The sequence below is a fragment of the Denticeps clupeoides genome, chromosome 14 (genome assembly GCF_900700375.1).
Source record: "Denticeps clupeoides chromosome 14, fDenClu1.1, whole genome shotgun sequence".
Taxonomy (NCBI): domain Eukaryota; kingdom Metazoa; phylum Chordata; class Actinopteri; order Clupeiformes; family Denticipitidae; genus Denticeps; species Denticeps clupeoides.
In genome coordinates, this window is record NC_041720.1 from 6799939 (window position 1) to 6825748 (window position 25810).

Genomic DNA, 25810 nt, shown 5'->3' on the forward strand with positions numbered 1-25810 from the left:
GACTGAGGGAGACGGGGAGAGAATCCTGCTGCAGTAATGAGGCAAATGCTGTCACTTCCAGATGCATCATGGGAGGCACATGTCAAATGATAAATGTCACTGTTTCCTAAAGTCTGTCTAAAAAGTATGTATAGTGTGTGCGAGAGAGAGAGGCAGAGAGATGGTCTGATTAAAGTACTTTGGCAGAATCACCCCTTAGGAAAAAAAAAAAACTGAGAGAAGGAAAAAAAAAAGATGGAGGTGGTGGGGTGGAGGTGAAGGAAGAAGACCGAGTTTGTGTGACGTGACGTCTCATGGGATTATAACAGGGGTATGTAGAGTAACTCAACAGATTAGATACGATTATTTTTAAACTACAAGAGGGCTGCAGGCAAAACCTTGAAAATGGGTTGATCATTTCACTGCCATAATTCTTAACACACACACACACACACACACACAGATATCCTCTGATGGCTTTGGAAGTATATTATGAGTGGATTTGTGGTTTACCGGTGGTGCATGTTTTTGTAATGTTGGGGATTGTTATATTCTGCAGCCTGGCGCTGTGGTGGGCACAGTCCTTACAGGTATGCCTCGCCTTGGTCATGCCCCCAGGCAGCTATTATAGTCTAACAACACCAGGCAGTTAGCATGTAAGGTGGGGGAATTACAGACACATGACAACGAGGACATTTAAAATGTTCACGAATGTAAACATGCAGGACTGTTTCTGCAATGGTGGTAAAAAAATACTATTATTATTATAAATACGAAGTTCTGCAATATGGCTGAAGCTTTTCTGTTTGTGTTGGGGAGTGTGTGTGTGTGTGTGTGTGTGTGTGTGCGTGTGTGTGTGTGTGTATATGAGTGTCTGCATGCTTTTCTCCTCCATGCACATTCTCTCTTGGACGTTAGATTGGAATCTTAATAACACTTCCTGTTTGTGTTTCCATGGAGACACACTGCCCTAATCCCCCATTGGGTGGGAGCAATATTTGTTCCATCCATCTGTGTTGTGTGTGTTTGGGACAGGAAGTCATCGGAAAGTGACCCTGCCATGGGTGATGTGGATAAACATGGAGTCTGTAGAGCCTGGCTATGTGGTGTTTTAGTGTTTTTGTTTCACGAGAACATTCAGTATAAAAAGAAGGGAATCAAAACTGTGTTCGGACAAGTTGCCTTCAATTGAACAACTTAATGTACAAAATTTTGGTGACAGTTGAGTAATATGGAATATGAGGATACAATGGTGAACATAATCAAGCCCACACTGACCAGCAAGCATTACAACCTACATGCAGAATGTTCAGAAGATTGAAAACCATAACGCCCGTACAACATAAACCTCCTCCCACAATTCGTTGATAGCAGTTGATTTGTGAGAGGCACAAATGTCTCGTCCAGTCAGTGCATCGTTCTGTGCTTCAGCATTATTTTAGTGTTTGGCCACTAACAGCTTTAATAAATCTAACTCTGACATGTTCATATACTATGTGTGTGTGTGTGTGTGTGTGTGTGTGTGTGTGTGTGTGTGTGTGTGTGTGTGTGTGTGTATCTTGGCACATTTCCACAGCCTGGTACAAAACCAGCTTGAGAAATACATGCTAATGCTATCTAACCGGTTAGCATACCTGCTGTTCAAGGATCTATCTGCACTATCCTGCCACTGGCTAAACTCACACCGATTACAACGTTCATTATTAATCTATTACAAGACGGCGGCTAATTAAGGTCGGGCCGGCGCGAGGCTCTCTGGTAGGTGCTACTCCAGGAACAGTGTCCTAGAACGCCGTGGTCTATATTTTGGAGGTGCTGTACAACACTTCCTGTGTCGGGGAGTGTTCACGAATGCCAGACACGTTAGTTTGCCACCACAACACCGTAAACGGTGGTTATAATTAACAACGAAGCTGGGGGTAATCAGAAGAGCATGATCTCAGTATTTCATTTATTTCATGTCATTTTCAGCATTTATCAGACGCCCTTATCCAGAGCGACTTACAATCAGTAGTTACAGGGACAGTCCCCCCACCTGGAGCAACTTAGGGTTAAGAGTCTTGGTCAGGGACACAATTGTAAGTGGAGTTTGAACCTGGGTCTTCTGGTTCACAGGCGAGTTCACTTGGCTACTACCACCCAATCACCGTCGGCACTCTAAACTTGTGAGTCATGGAGAAGATTGCCATGTTGTGAAAAAATGCGCGGAAATTCTCATTTGTGTAGGTTAAGCAACCACAGCAGATACAGTATACCATGGCCTTTACCTGGGCATTTGACACATTGACGTATCGAGCAGGTTTTAAATCCTCTAGAATGAGAAAGTAGGGTGCAGGAGTCATCAATAATCACTATGCGCTTCTCAAACTTTAAATGTATTTATATCTAGTAAGCCGTCTTTTTTTTTTTTTTTTTTTTCTTGTCTTTATCAATTTATTTCTGTAATTCCTGACATTTGCGAACACGTCCCAGAGCGCTATTGTAGCGCTTTGAAAAATGGGCCCTGTGTTGCAAATCATTAGAACCAACAATGTAGTCTGCTGCAGCTCAGTGACATTTATGAAATAGAAAACAGCAAAGAATTTCCTGAATGTTATTCTTGCCTTAAAGTTATTAGAGGAGACCGTGTCGAGCTTCAGCAGGTCTCCGCAGAGTAAAACCGGCCTTTTATTCAGAAGAATATTACGGCTGCCTGCGGCTCCCCCAGGTTTCCCTGCCATGTGCATCAGTGTTACCTGCGTGAGTTACAGTTGTGCATTTGTTATTTGATTTAAGAACTTCTTCATTCTGGGTCACTCTTTCAAGCTTCAGTTCACTTCGCTGTTGGATTAATGGACAACTTAATTCTGCCTACTTAATTCACATTCAGGTATTACAGATGCCTTATTTATAAAGTAACTTATTCAATTTCCATTACTTTCCACAACAGACAGGTAAAATTAATTACTTAAAAACAGTCTGAATTTCCCCTACAAGTTGATCAGATTGTCAAATTGATATTTCAAACCTCACCCTGTCAAACATAAATACAGTCCATTTTGATCCAATCTGGATTCCTTTCACATGAGTCTCCTGCTCCGCAGTATGTAATCCAGTCATTCATCTTGTTCATTTTGGCTTTAATTTAGCGTCTTCTATTGTTCCTCCTGTGTGAGTGTGATGAGATAATATTTATCGGTCATCACCGCCACTCATCACTGCCACTCATCACCGTCGGCACTCTAAACTTGTGAATCACGGAGAAGATTCAATTGCACAAAACTGCTCAATCAATAAACAAGGGAGAGAGCAGTGAGGAGGGAAAATCTCTGTAGAATGAAGGTCTTAAATCTGCCTCTTTACCGTTTAAATTTTTAATGAACATCTGTAACAGCAATTTAAATTCTCGCTCTGTTGTCGTCTCCTTATATATGTAAATGTTGCAGTGTGGTACTGACTTCAAAGTGTGCATTTTAGCGTTTTATTATCACTTTAGTACGCTGGTCCCGTCCAAAATTAAAAAAAAAAAAAAAATCCAATGTCTTCAATGCCTTCTGGTCAGATTAAGATGCACCAACACTAATACATGTACACACATACACTTCAAAGGAACCAAATTACTATAATAATCCTTTTTTTTGGCCACTGGAAAAAATAAATCAGTTTCTCTCTCGCTGTCGCTCAGGAAGTGGGTGTGTTTTTCTGGGGTGGGGGCAGAGGGCGGGTGCTGATTTTAAAATAATAAACATCTGCTCCGGAGTTGAGGGGGGGTGTGCGATAGAAAGCGAGCTTTCATCCCGCAGTTGTGGTGGAGAGGGTTCCTGGAGGAAGCCGGAGGGTGAATTTCACCACCAGCGAGCCAGGGAAGCAGCGGTGCCGCGTGCCCAGCTGGAGGGAACCCAGATCGGGCAGATCGGCTGGAAGGCCTGGGGGGGGGAAATCTCGGCAGTCTGGAGGTTTACTGGAGCTGGAGTTTACAGGGTGGACTTTTCACTGGAGTAGGACGTCCTGGGCAGGACCATCATCATCATCACTGCACTCACACACTCGTATTGCACACAGTGATCCCATCAGGACCTTCAGCACTCGCCAGTGACACGCGCTTTTATTCAAACACGCTGCAACTGGTGTAACTCTTACAATCTCAAACACACAGACATAACTTTACACTTTCATACATGCTTTAGACAGAGCTATTAAACTCCTCTCTCCGCAACACACACACAGACATACAGGCAGTCTCAGACAGTAATTGAGTTCAAATGCCTGCCCAGGGTCACAGGAGGTTTGGATAAACAGGCACGTTTTGTGTCCATGTGGTAACCGCTGGCTGTTGGAGTACAGGAGATGGATGGATTGCGTCCCGCTCGTCGCTGTTGAGGAACTCTTTGAAAGGGGGATCTGTGTTCTGGAGGTACCCACACCTGCTGGGACTCTCCATGCTCCTCCGGAGGATGGGTCCACAGCACTCTGAGAGGAAAAACGCGTGTAATGCCGGCTGCGTGTTACACCAGGACTGGCATGTCTGGAGGAGTTCATGTCTCTGTCGTGTGGATGGCGTAGCTGAGTGAAAGGCACACACACCCAGGAGCCATGATTGGCCTGAACTTCAGTGTGCAGGAGCTACTGAGGAGATTTGAGGAGGTAGAAAAAAAAAAACCCGCACACATACACACACTTTTTTGTAACCTTCCAAACTTCGATGCTTGTGTTTTCAGTGTATGGGTGTGTTGGCGCTGGGGTTATTAAACTTGTGTTCAAAGCTGAGCTGATTTCTGTTAAACTGCGTGTGGTGATGTTGTAAATTGGAGTTTAAATTAAATGCTGGTTGCTGACTTTGTGTGTGTGAGTGCAAATTGTTTTTCTGTTTATGTGGGGTTTTTTTGTAGGTGTAAGTGTTGAGCACTGCAAATGTCATTCTGTATCTGTGTGTGCGTGTGTGTGTGTGTGTGTGTGTGTGTGTGTGTGTGATTTGGGTGTTTTTAATTATTTTATAAAATGTAAAGCAAATGTTATCACATTACAAAATGAATTATCAGCATATTGAAAGCCCTGGACCAGATTTTCATTGCACTGTTATACACATAAGCACATGGGAAATGTTCTCTATTGCAACATCTAGCATCTTTTCAGGATTTACTAGAAAGTACAGCTCTCTAGATACCTGTATATCAAACAAGAGAAATGGTCTGTGCACCCAACCCTTTGCCTTGCCTTGTTTGGGGAAAGAAGAATTTCAAACTGTCGCTTAGAGCAGCACTTCACATCACATTTTGAACTCTGTTTATTCAAATATCATTGAAGGTCCACTATTATTAGAATTTCGCTTTGTGAGCGAAATTGTGAGGTAGTAGCCTAGTGGGTAAGACACTCGCCTGTGAACCAGAAGACCCGGGTTCAAATCCCACTTACTACCATTGTGTCCCTGAGCAAGACACTTAACCTTAAGTTGCTCCAGGGAGACTGTCCCTGTAACTACTGATTGTAAGTCGCTCTGGATAAGGGCGTCTGATAAATGCTGTAAATGTAAATGTAAATGTAACAATAATACTAGTTCCTCTAGCCTGTCTATGGTACTGCGCACTTTATACAATGGCGATATGTATAAAGTGAGCTTTGGCCATTTTGCCTGACCTGATAGGCAGATGGTCTGATCTGGAATGTCCCCCCTTATGTAGTCATTAAGGGAAAGGTTACCTCCCATTTCTCATGCTTTGTCTGCCCAGAGAATTTCCCACCCCTCCCCTAAAAAAGTAACTCCTCCAATCAAAATGTATTGCAGTTGCTCGGTGAGCGGATGTAAAAATTAGATTTTTTTTTTTCTCCGTTCTGTCACAGGAGATTCCTGTGGAAAATGCCTACGTGGCTTCCTGTCTATGCCAAACATTGTGGTTGCTTAATGGTGTTGATGACGTCATTTCTATAGGCCACTCTCCTCCTCATCCCGCCTCTCTCCACCTCATTTGCATTTAAAGCTACAGACACTGGAGTGACTGTAATTCTGCACCAAGACTGAATTTCAGAAAGAGGCTTCAGACATATAAAAGCAAAAAAAAAAAATCATAATAGGGGCCCTTTAAAGATTGTGTTCTGGGAAACAGAAATAATTACACATCAACAGTTCTCTCTTGTTTTATCTACTTGTGTAAGTTCCGAAAGCCTAGTACATATGCCCAATGCTTAGCGCATAGTGCTGGGGCTAGCATCAGTTCTACAATTTAGCACAATATGTTGTTGTGGCAGCTATATTCATTTAACTTACTGTGAGCTCTCAACTTCATTTGACCAACGTCCTTGTGTCTCCAATTTATCCCAGTGGTGATGTTAGAGACATGGCTCTGTGCACACCGAAAATTGCTTTTTGTCCGTTCGGGATCAGCTTGCGTTCTTGGGAAACTCACCAAATGGAATTTGAGCAGTAGGAATGGTGAGGGGAATTGCCGTCGACCTGACGCAGGATCCCCGTGCTGCTTTGAGACTTTTAGAGCTGCATTAGACTTGGAAATTGATCTGCTTGTTTAGGTCCTGCCCATATCTGAAGATGGCAACAATAGATCCTTTCAGAGTTTTGTCTGAAGCCGCATATCAATTAGGGTGCTTTTGTTAAGTTATATAACAAATATGAAAATTATGTAATGTGAATTATTTCTTTGAAAACAGAGACCTTGGTAATTGTTGATGTCACATCACTTGAATTCATGTCATCTTTTAATTTTTTTTTTTTTTGTAGGATATCCAGACAGAGATTGATGCTCATAATGACATCTTTCGAAGCGTAGAAGGGGGGCGGGGCCGAATGATGCGTGCCCTGGGTGGCTCAGAGGAGGCGGTTTTTCTACGACAGAGACTTGATGACATGAACCAGCGCTGGAGCCAACTCAAGGCTAAAAGTGCAAACATACGGTCAGTGTACACACACACACAATATACAAACTTTCCTTTACATTTACATTTACAGCATTTATCAGACGCCCTTATCCAGAGCGACTTACAATCAGTAGTTACAGGGGACAGTCTCCCTGGAGCAATTTAGGGTTAAGTGTCTTGCTCAGGGACACAATGGTAGTAAGGGGGATTTGAACCCGGGTCTTCTGGTTCATAGGCGAGTGTGTTACCCACTAGGCTACTACCACCCTTTATTGATCCTGTTATGTGGCCACTACACTCATGCGCTGTGCATTAGGGCTCTTTTATCTGCAGCCAATGCAGATCATTATATATGCATGCAGTGTGTGTGTTTGTGTGTGTAGGGCTTATCTAGAAGCCTGTTTAAATAATGCATTTGAGAGAGTGACTGTGTATAAAATTTAGGGATGATTTAGTGGCCACTGCAGAGTGTGTAATTGAATTTTTTGTCTGTGTGTGTGCGCACATTTAGGGCTCATCTGGAGGCCAGTGCTGAGCGTGTGTCAGGACTTCTTTCGCAGCTTGAGGACCTGTGGGTTTGGCTTTGTGTGAAGGAGGAGGAGCTTAACAAGCAGATGCCAATTGGAGGAGACGTACCCACCTTACTGCAGCAGCAGAAACACTGCACGGTAAATACACACATGCAGTAGAACTGCCACACAGTAAATGCAACAATGCAGCAAGACTGCCAGGCAGCACAAACATGCAGCAGGACCACCTTGCGGTTAATACAGTCACACAGCAAGACTGCCGGATCTGCCGCATGTGTGACAGAACTGCCGCACGGCACATGCACGCATGCAGCAGGGCCGCTGCACAATAAATACACACATGCAGCAGAATCGCTGCACGATAAATAAACACATGTAACAGAACAGTCACATGGTAAATGCCGCCGCACGGTAAATGCAACATGCGACAGAACTGGCGCACGCTAACTATTGCAGCACGGTAAATGCAGACATTCGGCAGAACTGCTACACGTTAACTACACCGTTGCACGGGAAATGCTGACATGCAACAGAACCACCGCACGGTAAGTAAATGCAGATAAATCTGAGGGGCAGTGGTGGCCTAGCGGTTAAGGAAGCGGCCCGATCCGCCAAGGTACCACTGAGCAAAGCACCGTCCCAACACACTGCTCCCCAGGCGCCTGTCATGGCTGCCCGCTGCTCACTAAGGGTGATGGGTTAAATGCAGAGGACACATTTCACTGTGTGCACCGTGTGATGCGCTGCTCTGTATCACAATGACAATCACTTCTCTTCAATGCAGACATGCGGCAGAACAGCCGGATGGTAAACACACAAGATTGGCACAATCACTGAATTTTGGCTGCTGTTTACAACTGAAAGTTAAATGTCCTTGTGTATATGTAGTGACCTCTCTAATGACCACTTAAATATTACCTTACTATATGGCCTTATGTAAGGAGGATCGTTTATGTTCATGGTGTATCATCTGAAGCAGAGGTTGGGGTAACATTACGGCTCCCACCATAGGAGGTGGCTACAGTACCAGTTCAATCAGGAGATGATATGCTGCTTCAGATACAAGACATTTTATTTTACAAGGCCGCAGGAGAGCATCAGGCTTATTTCCAGCAATGAACCCTCATGTCAGGGCTCCTCTTTATTATTCAGTTACTAAATGTCAGTAATGCTGTAATTTAATGGAATAAATTAATGTAATGGGAGTCCCAGGGTTAATACTCCCTTAAAACACAAACCGTCCTCTGCTCAAGGGACATTTAAGCCCATTTCGGGAATAAATACGTTTCCTCATTGCTTTTTAAAAAATTTATTGCAAAAATCACCCCAACAGCCCTCTCTAAAAGTGCAGCCCACATTATAATGGGAGTGCAGTTTTTTATTGAAAGTTATATATTTTTGTCTTTTTTTTTTTTTGCCACAGTTGCAGCTTTTTGCTCTGTCTGGCTGTAAATTTGAACCACTCTTCCAGCACGAGGTGTCTGTGGACAGCTGTTGTCAGACAGCGGCACACATTTTCTCTTGGACAGTGATCAGGAGTTGAACCCGATCTGCCGTTAGAACACTGTCCTTTTTGTTCTTGAACGGTTCCAACGTGTCGGGCCGAGAACCCATTTTATGGAGATAAATGGCTGACCATGGTGGCGTTTTGTCTTGTCATAACAGTCTGTCACAAAAACGTGGGCGGTGATGAGGCGGATTGAAGGGCAGGCAGGGTTGCCTGATGACTGGTTCGTCATGTCCAGGGTGGCTGAGTGATTTCCAACAGAGCTTGGTCTGCTAAATCTCAAAGTGTGCAGTGGACAGAATGGTGAAAACTCGTACATAGAACGTAAACCAGATATTAAGGGTGTGTGTAGCACTCAATCTGATCTATATGCACTAAAACATGTGTTAATATGTATTGGTATACGTTGCGCGTGTACGCTGTACAGACACATTGCACACACAGTGGACACAGGGAGGTGGTGAATGTTATGCTATATAAATATTTATATGGGGGAACGCTGGCTAGTTTGGGGGCTTTCAGGGTCTCTGGAGATTGTTGGGGGGAGGGTAGAGTCGTGAATTTGAGAGGGAAATGAACCTGTTAGAGCGGTTGAAAAAATATGAAAAGCTGTGTTCGATATACACATTCTCTGAAAGTGACCACACATTAATTAGGAAATTTGGGTGGGGCAGACACTGGCTGCCTATGGCTTGTCTTAATTAAGGCATTGAGGACTGTTCTAACTTTTATGGTCAAGAATTGTTAATCATGAATGAAATGGCTTTCTTACTTTGCTCTGCTATGTTCAGCCAAAATCACTGTCAGAAATCTATAGGTAGCAATATTGCCAGTATTTATGAGGCCTGGGTTCAGTTTTTAGGTCAAGTGAAGACCCAGATAGTGTGTAAAAAATATGAGGCCAAAAACACGACAATACGTAAACAAACATGCAAGACTAAACAGATATACAGAAGACTGTAGCCAACATAAATGGTACTGCACATTATTAGTACTATTAGATGGCACAATGAGGTAGCAATGGTAAAGAAATATAATGCAGTATGCGCTATGGTGTAAACCATATGTATGACTATACAGCATTTGAATGAAGCAGTAATATAATAAATATCAGCACAGGAATGAATGATGTTATGGTCACAAAAAAGGTACAGTTCACTGGCCGTTTAAGATCGATGGATGATGAACAGATTGAGTTTTTCCAGCTTGCATTTCACTTGTTGTCATTTATCAGGTGCAGTCTGACCTGCTGCAAATGTGACACTGGATTTTGTTGGAGAGAATTTGGCTGAGATTGATATGGCAATTGACATTCTAAAATAAAACAATTATCTTTCAGACTTCCACAAAGTCCAGTATTTGGACCTGTTCTTTTCTCATCTTGATTCAGAGGCTGCACATGTACTGCTTAAATTACGATCATTGTATAATGTGAAATGTTAAATGGTGGGGGTATTAATAATTCTAATTATTTCAATAGAAACACCAGGATAATGAGTGTGGAGTGTTCCGGTCGTCTCCAGCGGTGTTTCCCAAATATTCCTTTTCTGACAACCCACTGAAATTGACAATTCCTCCTGGCCCAGTTTTCACCGGACCTTGTCTATGAATAAGTAGTCAGGAGAGCGAGTCTTTGATTTTTGCATCACTTCCACATTATTAAACCGCATTATTGAATGCTTGAATGGCTGCTACCTTCCTGTACCTTTACCATGTGAGCTCTTTTGAAGCGTGTGGTGTTAATTTAATTAATTCATTAATTTACTGGAAGTACTATGTGGTCTTTGTGTGCACGTATGAGGTTATTGATCATGGCCGTTTTGGCCTTGATTGCAGTATAATTGCATTTATTAATCAAGTTACTTTATCCAGGAAAAGACCCACCAATGCTGATTAAACTCATCAGTCAGCTTTATTTAATTAAGATCTTTAGGCTTTTTCTCTTACTGTGGACTCACAGGCTGTTCTTTGGAAAATTGCACTCTCATTACAAGGTATATACAGAGCAATATGGGGTGCTGTGTGTACATTAATGTGGAAAAAAGATTAACTTAAACGATTTTAGCAAATGGCTGCAATATATTAAGAGTGGAAAAATTAAGGGGGTCTGAATACTTTCTGTACCCCCAGGTGTGTGTGTGTGTGTGTGTGTGTGTGTGTGTGTGTGTGTGTGTCAAATTTTCATGTAGCTACTGTTTCATCGCTTCCCAGCTGAACCGGACATCAATTCTTCTGTTCTGATGTCCTGTTGTGAAAATATTTTGCACGAGTCGTAATTACTTTAGGCTCATTGAATTAGAGCTGTGACCCATTGCAGTCAATGAATGAATTCAACTTTGTTAACCGGGTTCTATTAAACTGCAATGTGCTGCTCATTATAGCAAACTGGTTTCAATTCCAGATGCAGTTGAGGATAGTGTCCTTATTTTATCAAATCTGCATACATAGAACAGTAACATGTATTCCAAGCATAAATAGCAGACAGAGAACCAATGTCACTAGAGTTGCAGGAGAATCCAGGACTATTTGCAACCCCGACGATAGCTGCATCGCTAAAGTAAATATAGCCTGTAGGTTAATGCCACGCTGCGCTGAGCCGAATCAGGTTCATGTGGACTGTAGCGGCAGGTTTTGGCTAAACTACACAGATGTCGGCACTCAGTGATGGATGGCACCCGTTGGGGAACGAATCCTGACGGCTCTAAAAAGTGTGAGATTAAACACTTCTTCTTATCAGCCTGCCGAGAAAATGAGCTTCTCCAGCTTTTTGCCTTTTTCCGAGGAGACACTTTCACACGTGTGTGTGTGTGTGTGTGTGTGTGTGGTCAGTCTTAGTATGAACCATATAAAATAATAATAATAAACCATGTACATTTTTCAGATTTTTTTCAATATCTAATATAAATTTGACCAGTAAAATGAAAATGTACAAATACTTTAGTTTATGAGTTTATAAGTCCTCAGAATAACCAGAAGTATACATTTATTACATAGTTATTGCAATAGGTCCTTGTTGAATGAAAGTGTGTGTGTGTGTGTGTGTGTGTGTGTGTGTGTGTGTGTGTGTGTGTGTCAGAAAGAGAGAGAAAGGAGAGTGAGTGAGCGAGTGACTGATGGGACATTGCTCATGTATGCAGTCTTGTGAGGTCAGCACACTGCTCTATCTGTGCCTAAATGGAGCGTATAAATGGGAGTAACTGTTGGGCTGATTTGACGTGGGGCTGTAGTTCATATTTAACTTGTCTTGGGTCCAAGGTCAGACAGGAAGCAGTAAATATGGTCTGAGTGTACTGTCGTCGCAAGTGTCGTCATGGTGACAAGTGTATTCACCTGCAAGGTCAACATGTAGACAGTGTAGCTATTAATAGATACCCCTTTGCTTTAACACACACACATGCACTTATTCCCTCTATGTGTGAACTTGTTGCAGTCCTCTGTTCTTGGATTAAGGTGATGCTCACATTTTAGCAGTATTCATAGTGGAACAGTGTGTGTTTGTGTGTGTGTGTGTGTGTGTGAGAGAGAGAGTTTTAGAGAGAATATGTATTCATAGCAAGAACTTGTCCTTTATTTTAAGGTGTGTGTGTTCGTCTGTGTCGCTGCTGGAGACACCTTGGCCAATAGCAATGTGTGCTTTTGCAGGCTCTGCGGGCCGAGCTGAAGGACAAGGAGCCAGCAGTGGTCAGCACCCTGGAGCAAGCTCGAGCGTTTCTCGCCGACCAGCCAATCGAAGGGCCTGAGGAGCCGCGCAAGACGTCGCAGCCCAAGACAAGTGAGAATTAAAATGAGCTGATCTCAGACCAGCCACTCTGTTCTGCTCCATCTCGCAGCTGATTATGCACCCGCCCTGGCAGTCATTTTTTAGTGTTTGAGACGAATGATGGAATCGTCTGAAATTTCCAGATACTTTGTTAAAATAGATTTATTAATATATTTGCGTGTGTGTGTCTTTGTTTGTTTTGTAGCCCTCACCCCTGAGGAGAAGGCCCAGCGCCTTGCTAAGGCAATCCGAAAGCGCAACGGGGAGGTGCGTGAGCACTGGGAGAATATGTGCGTGTCCGCGGGCCGCTGGCAGGGCCAGGTGGAGTGTGTTCTGGAGCGCATGCAGGAGCTGCAGAGTCGCATGGACGCCCTCGACCTCCGTCTGGCTCGCCTCGAGGACGCGCGTGCTGCCTGGCAACCGGTGGGAGACCTGCTCATCGACTCTCTGCAGGACCACATCGAACAGACGACGGTGGGGTCGGAGTTAACTGTACACCAAGCTAACTGTACCTGACTTGTCGTTACAAAAAACCTTACCAACCCAAATCTTAAACCGTAAGACTGACTGGTCTCTTATAATCGAAGGCTCACCTACTGAATAGACAATGAGAAATCTACAAGTCTGTACACTGTAGGCCTAGTTTTTTGTCCTTAATGTACCTATGAGGGCCAAAGGGCTGTATCCTTAATGGACAAATAAATACATTTACTATTAAGTTACAAGAATGTCCTTTATTTTGTTAGTACACTGTAATTGTCATTCTATTTTCTGTGTGTGTTTAGGCGTTCCGCGATCACCTCTCTCCCGTGCAGGCTGAGGTCAGCGCTCTGAATGACCTCAGCTCTCAGCTCACACCTCTGGACGTTCACCTGTCACCTGCAGCCACCCACCAGCTGGAGCAGCTCAACACACGTTGCACTGTACTAAAGGTGTGTTGGTCCGTGCAATATAAAAAATAACTTCTTATATTGCCCCCTTTTGTCCTCCAAAGACTACTGTTCATCAGAAGGCTAACTCAATTAACTGGAGAGTGCATATACTGTGTTTTTCATAGATAACTCAAAACTAACAGATAATTTCATGACCAACCTAGTTATTTGCATTCTTGCTATCGCTGTCTCTCAGATGGCTGTAGAGGAACGTCTGAAGTTGCTTCAAGAAGCTCACAGAGACTTTGGTCCCTCGTCACAGCACTTCCTGTCCAGTGAGTTTCTCATTCCGCCTGTTTTATTCTTCCAATAACTACAAAGACTTTGAAACTGCGCTCTTCTTGAACACCTCCCAGCAACTTTGCTGTATGTGGGAGGAAATTGCACATCAACAAAGTTGTTTACTGCAAGACCAATAGCATCGATGGCAGTAAATGGACATAAACTCTTTTTATGTGCTGTATAATTAAAGTGACACCATAAAAGTGTTAAGTATCTCATCTCCGGCCTGTGAGTGAAAGCGGCAGCGGTAGAACCTGCAGAATGTTCTGGCTGTCCCGCCCAATAATCTTCATGTGGCGGCCTCTGACGTCAGAATCTCAAACGAAGCTTTACAAAGATACGGTGACTTTGAATGGAGGCGACTGCAGACAGCCGCCTGATGAACTGAAAATCGATGGTGCCACCATGATAACAAGGGGACCTGTTTGCTGCGGCTCCTGTGGTCTCATTCCTGTAGGTCCGAACGGGTCGCCTGGCTTCTAATTCTGTACATAAGAACACACACACTCATATTCTCCCACACACTCAAAGAGTCCTTGTTTGTAATTGTTTGAAAGATTTTCTGTGCTTTATTGTTTAGGTAAACACAGACTGAATTGCTATTGATTTTCTGTGTGTGTGTGTGTGTGTGTGTGTGTGTGTGTGTGTGTTTCTTCACAGCTTCTGTCCAGCTTCCTTGGCAGAGGGCGGTCTCACCGAATAAAGTTCCATACTACATCAAGTAAGCAGATTTGTCATTTTTGTTCTACGAAGTCGAATTTAATGAACTGCCAAAGGCCCAAGTTTTGCTTTACTTAAGCCTTGCATTCACAACAATTAAGTTTTTTGGAGGCAATCACAAGTCACATACATTGAAAAATGCATTTAAGAGAGTTTCCATTCGAATGTGGAGATTTTTCACAGAAGAAATACACAACAAGAGACTGTCCAGCTGTGTTGGAGCTGCAGTCTCTGTTTTTGATATCATTACTCCAACATCTGGGGTTGTGCTGCTTGCACAGTAGAGGCACATTAATTGCATTTGTGTAATTAAATTTTAATACAATTGAGTGGCCCAGTTACACCGCCACCTAATGGCCTGGCATGCACAGGACTTCGGCTTCACTTTCAAAAGGCTCTATGGTGGTAATGGGTGGGGTCCAAAAATTTATCATTCAGTATGCCTAAAAATATTTAATAATGGCCGACGTTCAGGTAATGGTCTGTCTGTTATGATTAAAATGAATGGCCCACTTTACTTGAAATTATAATACAGATAATAGATCAATTAAAAATTCACATCAGATTAAAAAAACGACATAAATCATGTTAAATATGTTCCTGGATGTAGGGAATAAATTCACTATGTGACATTAATCCAAAAGGCTCCATGGTAGAGTCATTATTGTAGAATTAATAACAATATGTGCCCTGATATTGAAATATTGACCACAGGCTGCTCTGGGGGAAAAAAAAGTCTAATTTCCATCACACCGCCTGCTGTCATCTGCTTGCATTATCAGTGTGTCAGGGATTCCTTATCATACAGTCAGATCAGCAGCAGATATGGAATGTTTTAGATGTGTGTCTGTAATACAACTCACACTTATCCAATCTGTACCATACTACCATCCTCATAGCAAACTCAGTAGGGGCAGTGGTGGCCTAGCAGGTAAGGAAACAGACCCATAATTGGAAGGTTGCTGGTTCGAATCCTGAACCGCCAAGGTGCCACTGAGGTCCCCTTGATCAACATACCATCTCCACACAATGCTTCTTGTGGGCATTTCATGGCTATGCACGGTTCACAAAGGTGATTGGTTAAATGCAGAGGACAAGCCGTGCCGTGCTGCAGTGTTTCACAATTCACTTCACTTTCACTTTAATATCTGTGCATGCAGCTGGGAACATGCCCCACAGATATGTGTCTGCAATTTTTGTTCCTAACAGTGTGTGTGTGTGTGTGTGTGTGTGTGTGTGTGTGAGTGAGTGTGTGCGCAAGATGTGTGTAAGATCCCTGCAGCTAAATTATACAAACTAAAGATCACAGTGCGTGAATGTGTAGATAATTTAAAAAATTACTAATTTTTTGGGTACAGCACACACACACACACACACACACACACACACACAATGATCGGCATTGTAACAATAGTGGAAAGCTTGTGACTGGCACAGTCATTAAATGTACACACACTCACACACAGTTTGTCCTTGCTCCTTCAGGCTGCTGTGTCAAATTGGAGCTAAATACAATTTTATAACACCCCCAACCTCCTTGACTTATTACTTACTTTCTCTCTCTTTCTCTCTCCAAACCTGTTCCATCACTGAATGGGACAACTTGTGTGACCTTTAGTTTGAGTTTAGTACGAAGGAGCTCAGCTGAGGGAGCTTCTCTCCCGGTGTGTGGTGAGGAGTGTGTTGATAAAAGCTGTGGGTTTAATTTGTAAAAGTGATTAATTAGGGCTGGAGAGTCTTGGGGACAGGAAGCTGATTAAGTTTGTTGGGGTTATTTAGGGTTACTGTACTGAGGAGCAATGGAGGATGCTTGAAAGTTTTGGGGTTTTGTGTTCAGAGTATGATTGAGTAGGCGCATGGTTAGGATTGTGTATATACTTGTGTATGAACTCTGGTTATGAGTTTATTCTGCCATGATATTATAGATTTTAAAGAGGTATTTATTATGTGGACTATTTCAAATCGAAATCGTTCAGAGCAACCATAGTAACATATGGGGTTTTGATGTGTATCATTGCTGTAAAAATCATTTTTCCAGCATGTCACACTTTCAGCATGACAGCCTGCTCCCATCAGTCTGTGTGTGCTTATGTGTGTCTTTACAGCCATCATGTACAAATCAGAAGCTCTGTAGTAGTTTCTGGCTTTGTGTGTTAGCGCATTAATGCATGTGAGTGTTTTGACTCCTTCAGTTGTGTTTAGTTGTTTATCTGTTGAAAGTCACAGTGTCAGAAGAAAGTGAGATCTGTGGTCCATAATGAAGTGGCAGATAATCTGGGGCATTTTTAAACTAGAAAAGGGAAGTTCTTGAAACTTTAACTTCTTTCCAAGCCAAAATAAAAGGATAAAAGATGAGATGACGAAAGGGTGAAATCATTGTTAAATTACTTAATTAAGTAAAACTGGTTGAAAAATGAGAATTGCCTTTATATGCAAATCGGTCTATTAATGTTAATGTTCTAGCATTTAATATTCAAAAATTATATGTTAATGATAAAAAAAGGCTAATGAGGTGTGGTCACTATGCATCGCATAAAATTTGGTGGAGTTTGGACCATGTTAAAAAATGATCATTTTTAGCATGCTAAAAAATGCTAACAGGTTGGTGGCCATGATGCTGCATCACATTAAATTTAAGTTGGAAGATTGAAAATGTGACTGTTGTTGCTCTGTAAAATGAATGGGCTTCATTGAAATAATGGCAGAATGAAAAGGTGGAGTGGAAGATAGGTTAATAAGTGGAAGGAGGTTATATGTGGTTGAATTGATTATAATATATGACTGTTGGAAGGCTGACTTCCAACAGTCATATGTGTGACTATTGTTGCTCTGTAAAATGAATGTTTCAATGGGGATGAATGGAATGAGATTAAATGTGGTTAAATTGGTTACATTGAATAAGTAAAATATGTGGTGGTTGGAAGGCTAAAAGTGAAACCACTGTTGATCTGTAAAATGAAAGGGCTTCAATGGGACAATGGAGGGATGAAAAGGAGTGGAGGATAGGAGGTTAAATGTGGCTGAACTGATTACATTGGTTGAATAAGTGAAATATGTGGTGGATGGAAGTTTGAAAGTCTGACCACTGTTGCTCTGTAAAATGCATATGAGTGAATTGGAGGATGGAGTGATAAAAAAGTGATAAAGTGGCAGTGAAAGATTAAGATGAAGGTGTGTACAAAGTTTCATGTCAATACACTGAAATGTAATGAATTTCCCATTATATAAGTGAATGGGAAAAAAGTAGGGATGAAAATGTTGGGGAACAAAGTGAACAAATGCAAAGAGGGGGACTTTCAGATGTGATAATTGCGTTTCAGGTGTCTGTGATAAAAATTTTAGTCATGAGAGTTAGTCGAAAAATTGTCTTATGTTATTTCCGTAGGAAAAGTGGCACGAAAAAATGGGTGTGGCATGTGGGTGGAGTTGTGGATCGTTTATTAAAGCAAACTTCTACACTATGGGCCAGACTGGGGGATAGTTTGGAGGATATGCGAATAAAACTGTTGGAGGAGATGCATATAAAAATAGAACAACAAGATTTTTGCTTTCCAAGCCAAAATAATAATGAACAGCTGCCTCCGAGTGTGTGTGTGTGTGTGTGTGTGTGTGTGTGTTCTCCCACATGAATTGCATTAGCAGATGTCAGTTCTTTTATCATTTTTTCTTTCTCTATATTAGTACTCCATCCAGGTGTAACAGGTGGGCCTGTGTTTAATAAAACATTTCTTCTCTTAGATTTATACGGTTTTCTAATCTTGACAATATGAAGAAAACTAACTTCAAATGTAAAATGTATTATATCAGCAGATGGTATTTCCTGTAATCCATGTAAAACACAGGTATGTGTTTGGCAATTTAACATCCAAACTGTAAGTGCCTGTAGGGCTAGTACAGGGCGTTAATATTAAAAACAGTATGATGTTGGCTGCTGGTTTACTCTTTGTGTTGGTGTCTTTCTCCTCAGCCACCACAACCAGTCCACCTGTTGGGATCATCCCAAGATGACAGAACTGTACCACTCCCTGGGTAAGATCCAAACACACACCATAACACATAATTTGTTGAGCATTCAATTATATTATCAGTAAAATGTATTCAGTATTTTTTTTGCAAGAATGTGTAAATGTGTACATAAGTGTAAATGAACTGAAAAATGCTTGATCTTGTGATTACGAATGCAAATGCCTTATTGCAAATTATTTAATGCAAGAAATTTAAATATTGAATATCCCAGGGTTCAATCATATTCAGTGTATGGTATGTACCAGAAAAAAATAGTTTTTTCAAATCCTCTTAATAACTGTGCTTTTTGCACAACTGCCTGTAAACACTGTTAACCTCACCTTTATAAATATATAAAATAAATATAAAATGAGCACTGTGAGGAAACCATGCAGCCTGTTTACTACACACTACAACTGAATGGGTCAATGTTTTTCCCCCATCTAAACGGGCATGTATATTTAATTATTTCATTGCAGAACAACAAATTCAGTTTAGTTACCTCAACTGTGTGTGTTTTCGAAATAAGCGGTATACATGTCACATTACTCCAGATATCATATCCTGGTTTCTCAAATCTGGGATGGGGGATTTTATTTTTTTAATGAAAAAATGAATTTTACATGCACCGACACAAAAACAGGAAATCTGAGGAAATCTCTGAAAATGTCAGGATAAAAACATCCAACCCCATGAGTCAGTTAGACCGGCACTATGTGCGGTGCATGAATAAGTCCATTCCTTCGCGTTAAAATAGCTATATAAATATAGTGATAACTTGACACCTCCTGATACTGTTGTATTTTTCCGCACACCAAGACCCAAGAAAATAACATTTAAAAAAAAAAAAAAAGTATTTTCCAAATAGTTCGATCATTTGTTATAAAAATGTTTTGTGTGCAGAATAACTGTGGCTCTCTCAGGAAAAGATGTCCTCCATCTCCAGCACAGTTTCCTGATTGACAGTTAATTTGCTGTTTTGTTCTGGTTTGGTCTTTTGAAAATGTCCCTTTCCAGTTCCTGTTTTGTTGAGTGTGAGCCAAGTGATGCCAGACCTGATCTGTATGTACTGCCCTGTCTGACCTCTGAACCTTGACCTTTCTTTTTTGTTTGTGTGCAGCTGACCTGAACACTGTGCGGTTCTCCGCCTACAGAACCGCCATGAAGATCCGCAGACTGCAAAAGGCACTTTGCTGTAAGTGTGTGTAATGTGTGTATGTCCCAAAGGATTCAACTAAGTGGTGTTGATAATTAAGCAGGTGTTTCAGCCATTAACTCTAACTGTCTGCCCTCTGATTTGTGTTTCTGTATTTTTCTTTGTATAATGGTGTGCATAGCTTCATTTTTTGCTTTTGTCTACTTGTGTGACGTCACTCACGTCAGTGCAGAAAAGTGTGGGTTTTTTTGTGGGTCATTTGAGCTCAAATATGTTTGATTGTTGGTTGTTTTAGTGAATCATTAGTTTAGTGAACAGGTAAAACATCTTAATATGCAAACACACAAATGTTATGTCCCTGTTTGATTGCGTGTTGCCCGTGTCTCGATGCCCTCTTGAGTTCTGTCCTAAATTTGCATATTCTGATTAATGAGAGGTTCATCCAGCTAATTATGTAGAAAATCAAAGTCAACAGGAAGAGCTGTCTGCTGTCTGCTGTCCATTACCCAGGTGTCCCTGTGTCTGAGAGGTTGGGGAAAAAGAGACTGTGTAGTGCAGAGTGAGAGCTCAGATCAGCATGATATTTTTGCAGATTTTTCTTCATTCTTTCAACTATGAAAGAGGGGATTTGGTATTAATTGTAATCTGTGTTTTAAAGCATTAAAATGTTCATCCTGTCTTTATTTTTTGGTCCCGTCTTAGTGGACCTGCTGGATCTGGGCGTGGCAGAGGGTGTTTTCAAGCAGCAGAAGCTGGGAGGAGGTTCCAGTGTGTTGACTGTGCCGGAGGTGATAAACACACTCACGTGTGTGTACGACAGCCTGGAGCAGGAGCATAAGGACCTGGTTAACGTCCCACTGTGTGTGGACATGTGTCTCAACTGGCTGCTCAACGTCTATGACACGTGTGTACCTGTATACTCACACAGATAATTTTGTATCCTGACTTTTTGATGCATCAGTATCAACAGTCATGTGGGTTTTTGTGTGATATGTGTTAATGAAAAGTGTGTATGCAGGGGCCGTACAGGAAAGATCAGGGCTCTGTCCATGAAGATCGGCCTGCTGTCTCTGTCTAAGGGACACCTGGAAGAAAAATATAAATGTGAGTTTGCACAAAAACCACACACACATCACACCCATCGCACAAACCTGCAGTTTCACACAAGTGTGGCCAGTGCCAACACTATCCAACAAAAGGCAGCCTAGTGAACAGCTACAGCTGCCAACCCAAAATGCAGGCATTTGTTTAATGAAAATTGCATTTTTTTTTGTGTGTGTGTGTGTGTGTGTGTGTGTGTGTGTGTGTGTACTTTACATAAATCATCCGAGAGCAGAATCCACATATCTGATTATATAATGGCAGTTCAACATTGTTACCCACCTGAGGAAGTGCGATGTTACACTTCTGCTGTGTAACCTCACTTTTAGACTGCCTCTCAGACAGTGTGACTTGGAAAAGAATTTAAAAGCAGGTGTGTTATGTGTGTGTGTTCCTATGTCTGCAGGTCTCTTCAGTCAGGTGTGTTCGGTGGGAGGTGTGTGTGATCAGCGGCAACTCGGTGTCTTACTGCATGAAGCCATTCAAGTCCCGCGTCAACTTGGGGAGGTGGCTGCTTTCGGGGGGAGCAACATCGAGCCAAGTGTCCGGAGCTGTTTCATACACGTATGTCTACACACACACGACACTTGGGAAATAAAGTTAAAGCATAGTGGGAACATGATGACAGTGGCTGAAGGTATTGTAATGTGTGACCTTTTCTTGATGTGTGCCCAGCCACACAGAGTAGACCAACACTATCAATTATGAATTATTGCTATTACATGTTTGTCACATTGGTTTCTTTTTCTTTGACAAATTGAAAGGCTGTCCCATAATGAGGTAATCTGAGAAATCCAATATCTGGCCAACATAAATGTACAGACTGTGAGACGGAAAAATCCAGAGGACCTCATTATCGTATCTTATTATTTGAAATGATTCCAGTAAGTAACTAGAACAAAATGGAGGGGGGTGGGTGTTATCATTTCAGACCCAGTCTATATGATGTCAGAAAATCTGAGATTGTGGCACCTTCTACTACCATTCCTAGAACCAAGAAGGTTCTATTGAACCATAGAAGTCTGAAATGTATTGCTTTTTTTATTCCTGAAATGTATTATGTATTTTTTTTATTCTTTCATCTTCTTCTTAGGTGACCAATAAGGTGGAGCTAGAGCCAAGGCAGTTTGTTGATTGGATGAGATTAGAGCCCCAGTCTATGGTCTGGCTGCCTGTTCTCCATCGAGTGGCCGCAGCTGAAACTGCTAAACATCAAGCCAAGTGCAACATCTGCAAAGAGTGTCCAATTGTTGGCTTCAGGTAAACAATATTAATGCAAACCTTTCAAGCTAAAGAATTTTATAATTCATATCTCTCACTGGATTCTAATCATACACCACTGGGTCATATACACAGCACAGAGTAGATTAATCATAAAGATATTTGAATTAGTGCGTTCGACATTAACACTTGATTTCATCTTGATTGTAAAACCCACCAAAATCAAATTCAACAATAGGCAGCCCAGTGAGCAGCTGCCAAACCAAAATGCAAGTATTTTTAAATGGAAAAAATGCAGGTATAATGCAGATATTTTTTTATACATAGCTTAATCTTAGCTTAATTAGCTAATGGAAGTTAAACTCTAGTTATGTATGGTCATGCAACCTTACTATTAGACTGCCTCTCAATCGCAATCGGGACCCCTCCACCGCCACCTTTTTTACTCTCCTGAATCAGGAAAAGGAGGACAGTCAGGGCAATTTGCCACAATCTGATCTTTTACAGAGACGGTTTCCCTTTCCTGCCGCTGAAAGGTCACCGTGGGGCCCAACCGAATCAAGGCTAGCGGCAGGAAATGAGTTGCCATTGGACTGTGATCTCACGCTGCCCTTCTAACGTGTCCAAAAACGAACGCGCCGTGACCCACATCCGCTATTGAACTGCACCGCCGCTTCTGTACTTTTAGTTCTGTCGCCATCAAACCAGCAGACCAATCAGAGCCAGGACTGGTCTGGCTGTAGTTTTATTGAGCCGTGCTGCTCTCCATTAATGAAGTTTGAGACGCTGAGCTTTTACATCGCCAGCAGCGGACGTTTCTGAGAGAATGGCAGTGTGTAAACCTTTCAGCCGTGATGGAACAGTGGCTGCTGGGAGTTTAACATTTTTATAGACCGGGCACGCACCCACAAGCATTCATTTGTGTGTGTGTGTGTGTGTGTGTGTGTGCATGTGCTTGTGTAAGTGTGCGTGTATTGAAATATGTTTGTGAGGGTGCTGCGCTCTTGAGGCTGACAATTTATAAATGTCAGATAGTGTGTGTTGACCATCTGCTGCGAGGGCAGATCTCCTACAAACGAATCGCATACACCCACACACACATCACATATGCTTGCTCTCTCTCACACACACACAGACAACATATGCTTATTTTCTTACACACACACACTCACTATACTGCACTTGTTTGCGCTGTGTTAAAGCGCACACTATAGACCCTGACAAAGTCAATTTCTTAATGATGCTCAGCCATTTATCATGGCTTACAATCCACACACACACACTTTCCTAATACTGTACACTCTCCATTGGATAATGAAACCTGAGCCCTGCACTGATAATTGTCAGATGCCCTTCTGCCTGACAAAGATGGATAGAAGGAGGGGAGGACAAGACAGAGGGATGTGGGACAGAGAGGGAAAGAAGGACAAGGAGGGAAATAGATGGGAGAGAACGAGAGAATGGGATTGTGGGAAGTGTATGTGATTGATTGCGTGATGCCAGCCTGCAGTTTAAAATGGCTTCCTGGATTAACAGCTCGTTACCCGCAGCTCACTAGGCCTGCCTGCCATCACCCTAATCTTTTAATTAGCACATTAATTAATCCTGTCAGTGCCACTGGAGTGCTCAAGTGTGAAGAGTGTGTGTGTGTGTGTGTGTGTGTGTGTGTGTGTGTGTGTGTGTGTGTGTGTCAGATATGCTGTCAGTCACAGATTTCTGTTAAACTGTTTACTGTCAGTTCACATTGTAATAAATGGGGCGCTGAGATTAATCATACAGCACCTGCAGAAAGTATTCACCCCCCCCTCTGACTTGATTTTCCCACCAGAACCCATGAGACTTCAATCTATGTCTTCATGTTGCGTTCTCTGAAAATTAAAATAAATAGATGATAGGAAATAGAACTATCATATTCATCATTAAGATGACAAAAAGTCAGGGACTTTTTACCATTAGTGCTTGTCCACCGAAAGGCCATATCATGAAGGCCAGGGGACGTTCCAAGGTCCTTAGAAAATACTTGCCAGGTCACGGAAATTAGATGGTTTCCAAGGTGCTGAATATAGCTTGGAGCATTAACAAGGAGCAACTGGCTGACCTCCAAATCTCAGTGTCTGGGCATGAAGAGCTGTGGTAAGCAAGGCCACCAGGAGGCCTCCGGCAACTCTTAAACAGTCACAGTCTTCCATGGCCCAGTCGAGGGGCAGTGTGCTTGTGACCACAACACCACCACACACACAAAAAGAAGTTAGTCAAGAACAAAGCTTTTGTTGAAAAAATTTCTCTGTAGTAAAAGTTCCATGACTGTTCATTTGTGCTGAAAGACAATCGTGTGGCAATGTGCTTTAACAAAGCAATTATGATTAATTGACCACAATTAAAATTCTTTATCAGTTAAAATGTTCCATAAATGATCCTCATACAATTAAGTGTCCCCACATTTGTTCCTGAATAGAATTTCCTGGATTTGTTTCAGATCTTCAAAAAAATTTGCTGTTTTTGAATTCCGTTCTGAACGTAATTTCTCCTGTAGAATTTATGTTCTCATCTCATGTTATTCATCTTCTGAGTTGTACATTTTTACATTCAAATAGATTTCTACCATTATTGAGACATATTGAGTATTCTTTAAAATGTCACGAAAAGTGCATGGGAAGTCAGAAAGGTTGTGAAAAAATGTGTAGACTGGATTAGAAAGGTTTCTCACCTTTGTTTTTAATCCTGTTTTGGGTTTGAGACATTAGCATGTTGCTAAGGAACATTATTTTTTTAACCCACATTAGCAACATGCTAACTGAAATGGTTTTGGAAATCCTGACAGGAAAACATGATCAAAAATCATGGCTAAACACAACTGATCACAACTGTTTATAATTCTTATTAAATTCCATTTAGACTAAAGAATTAGCCTCTTGTTTGACGAGACAGTATCAGACACATGTGCCTACAGCCATGGATATGAACTGAACATCGCAGAAACAATACAGTCTACAGCTGCTCCGAAATGTTGTGTGAGGTTAAAAAAGGAAGGTTTATGGGGGACGTTTTACCTTTTCTATGGTGCTGAGCAAACAGCACCTCCACGTCATTCCCCACCAAACTTCAACATCATCCCTGTGGTGTTACGGGGACCAAACAACATGCGCTGACAATATAGCAGAACCCCGGAGGATGCCGGATGATGAGTGAGGAAGAGGAAAGTAGCTGGAAATACCAAGAAAAAGGTTCATGTCCTGCAGTGACCCAGCCAGCCGCTTGACCTCAGACCACATGAGCGTCCATGAAATGACTTCAAATTGCTGTTCACAATCAGTCCCCCATTCAACTTAATGGGGCTTGAGACATTTTGGCAACACAAAAATGTGCAGAGATTTACCACCCTCCAAAAAGCACAGATCTGACACAGCTGGCTGAGGAGGTCATGCTGGTGCCAAGAAAAATGTGCGAAATAGCGTTTTACTTATTTTAGAGCAACATGTAAACTTTCGTTTTCAGTTTTGTGTTGTTTGGCAGAAGCTTCACAAGGTTTTGAACCGCCACAATTCCCGTTTTTTACCTCTGTCACAATGTGGTTCTTACATTCTATGCATTCTATGCATTCTCAAATGCATGTGATGCATTTAAGAATAAGGTGTGGTGTGGAAATGTGGCATTTATTGTTGCTGTGATCAACCCAAGTGAAGGTGCTGCTCAAACTGGATTATGCTGGATCACAATTATATTGTGGCTGTGCATTGTGAAAAGGTTCTGTTACAGTTCTTTCCTTATATG

General features: G+C 41.9%; 1 protein-coding gene across 6 annotated transcripts in view; it reads left to right on the plus strand.

Annotated features, from left to right (window-relative positions):
- utrn (utrophin) overlaps positions 1-25810 on the plus strand; it is an 80735-nt gene that overhangs the window by 45157 nt on the left and 9768 nt on the right. For all 6 annotated transcript variants that reach the window (XM_029002431.1, XM_029002435.1, XM_029002433.1 and 3 more), the window contains 13 exons: positions 6689-6861; positions 7337-7493; positions 12505-12634; positions 12828-13096; positions 13408-13554; positions 13751-13829; positions 14497-14557; positions 18524-18585; positions 19682-19756; positions 20420-20621; positions 20736-20821; positions 21225-21382; positions 21912-22078. In XM_029002431.1, the coding sequence (XP_028858264.1) occupies positions 6689-6861; positions 7337-7493; positions 12505-12634; positions 12828-13096; positions 13408-13554; positions 13751-13829; positions 14497-14557; positions 18524-18585; positions 19682-19756; positions 20420-20621; positions 20736-20821; positions 21225-21382; positions 21912-22078 (1766 nt within the window). The remainder of the gene's footprint in view (positions 1-6688; positions 6862-7336; positions 7494-12504; positions 12635-12827; positions 13097-13407; positions 13555-13750; positions 13830-14496; positions 14558-18523; positions 18586-19681; positions 19757-20419; positions 20622-20735; positions 20822-21224; positions 21383-21911; positions 22079-25810) is intronic.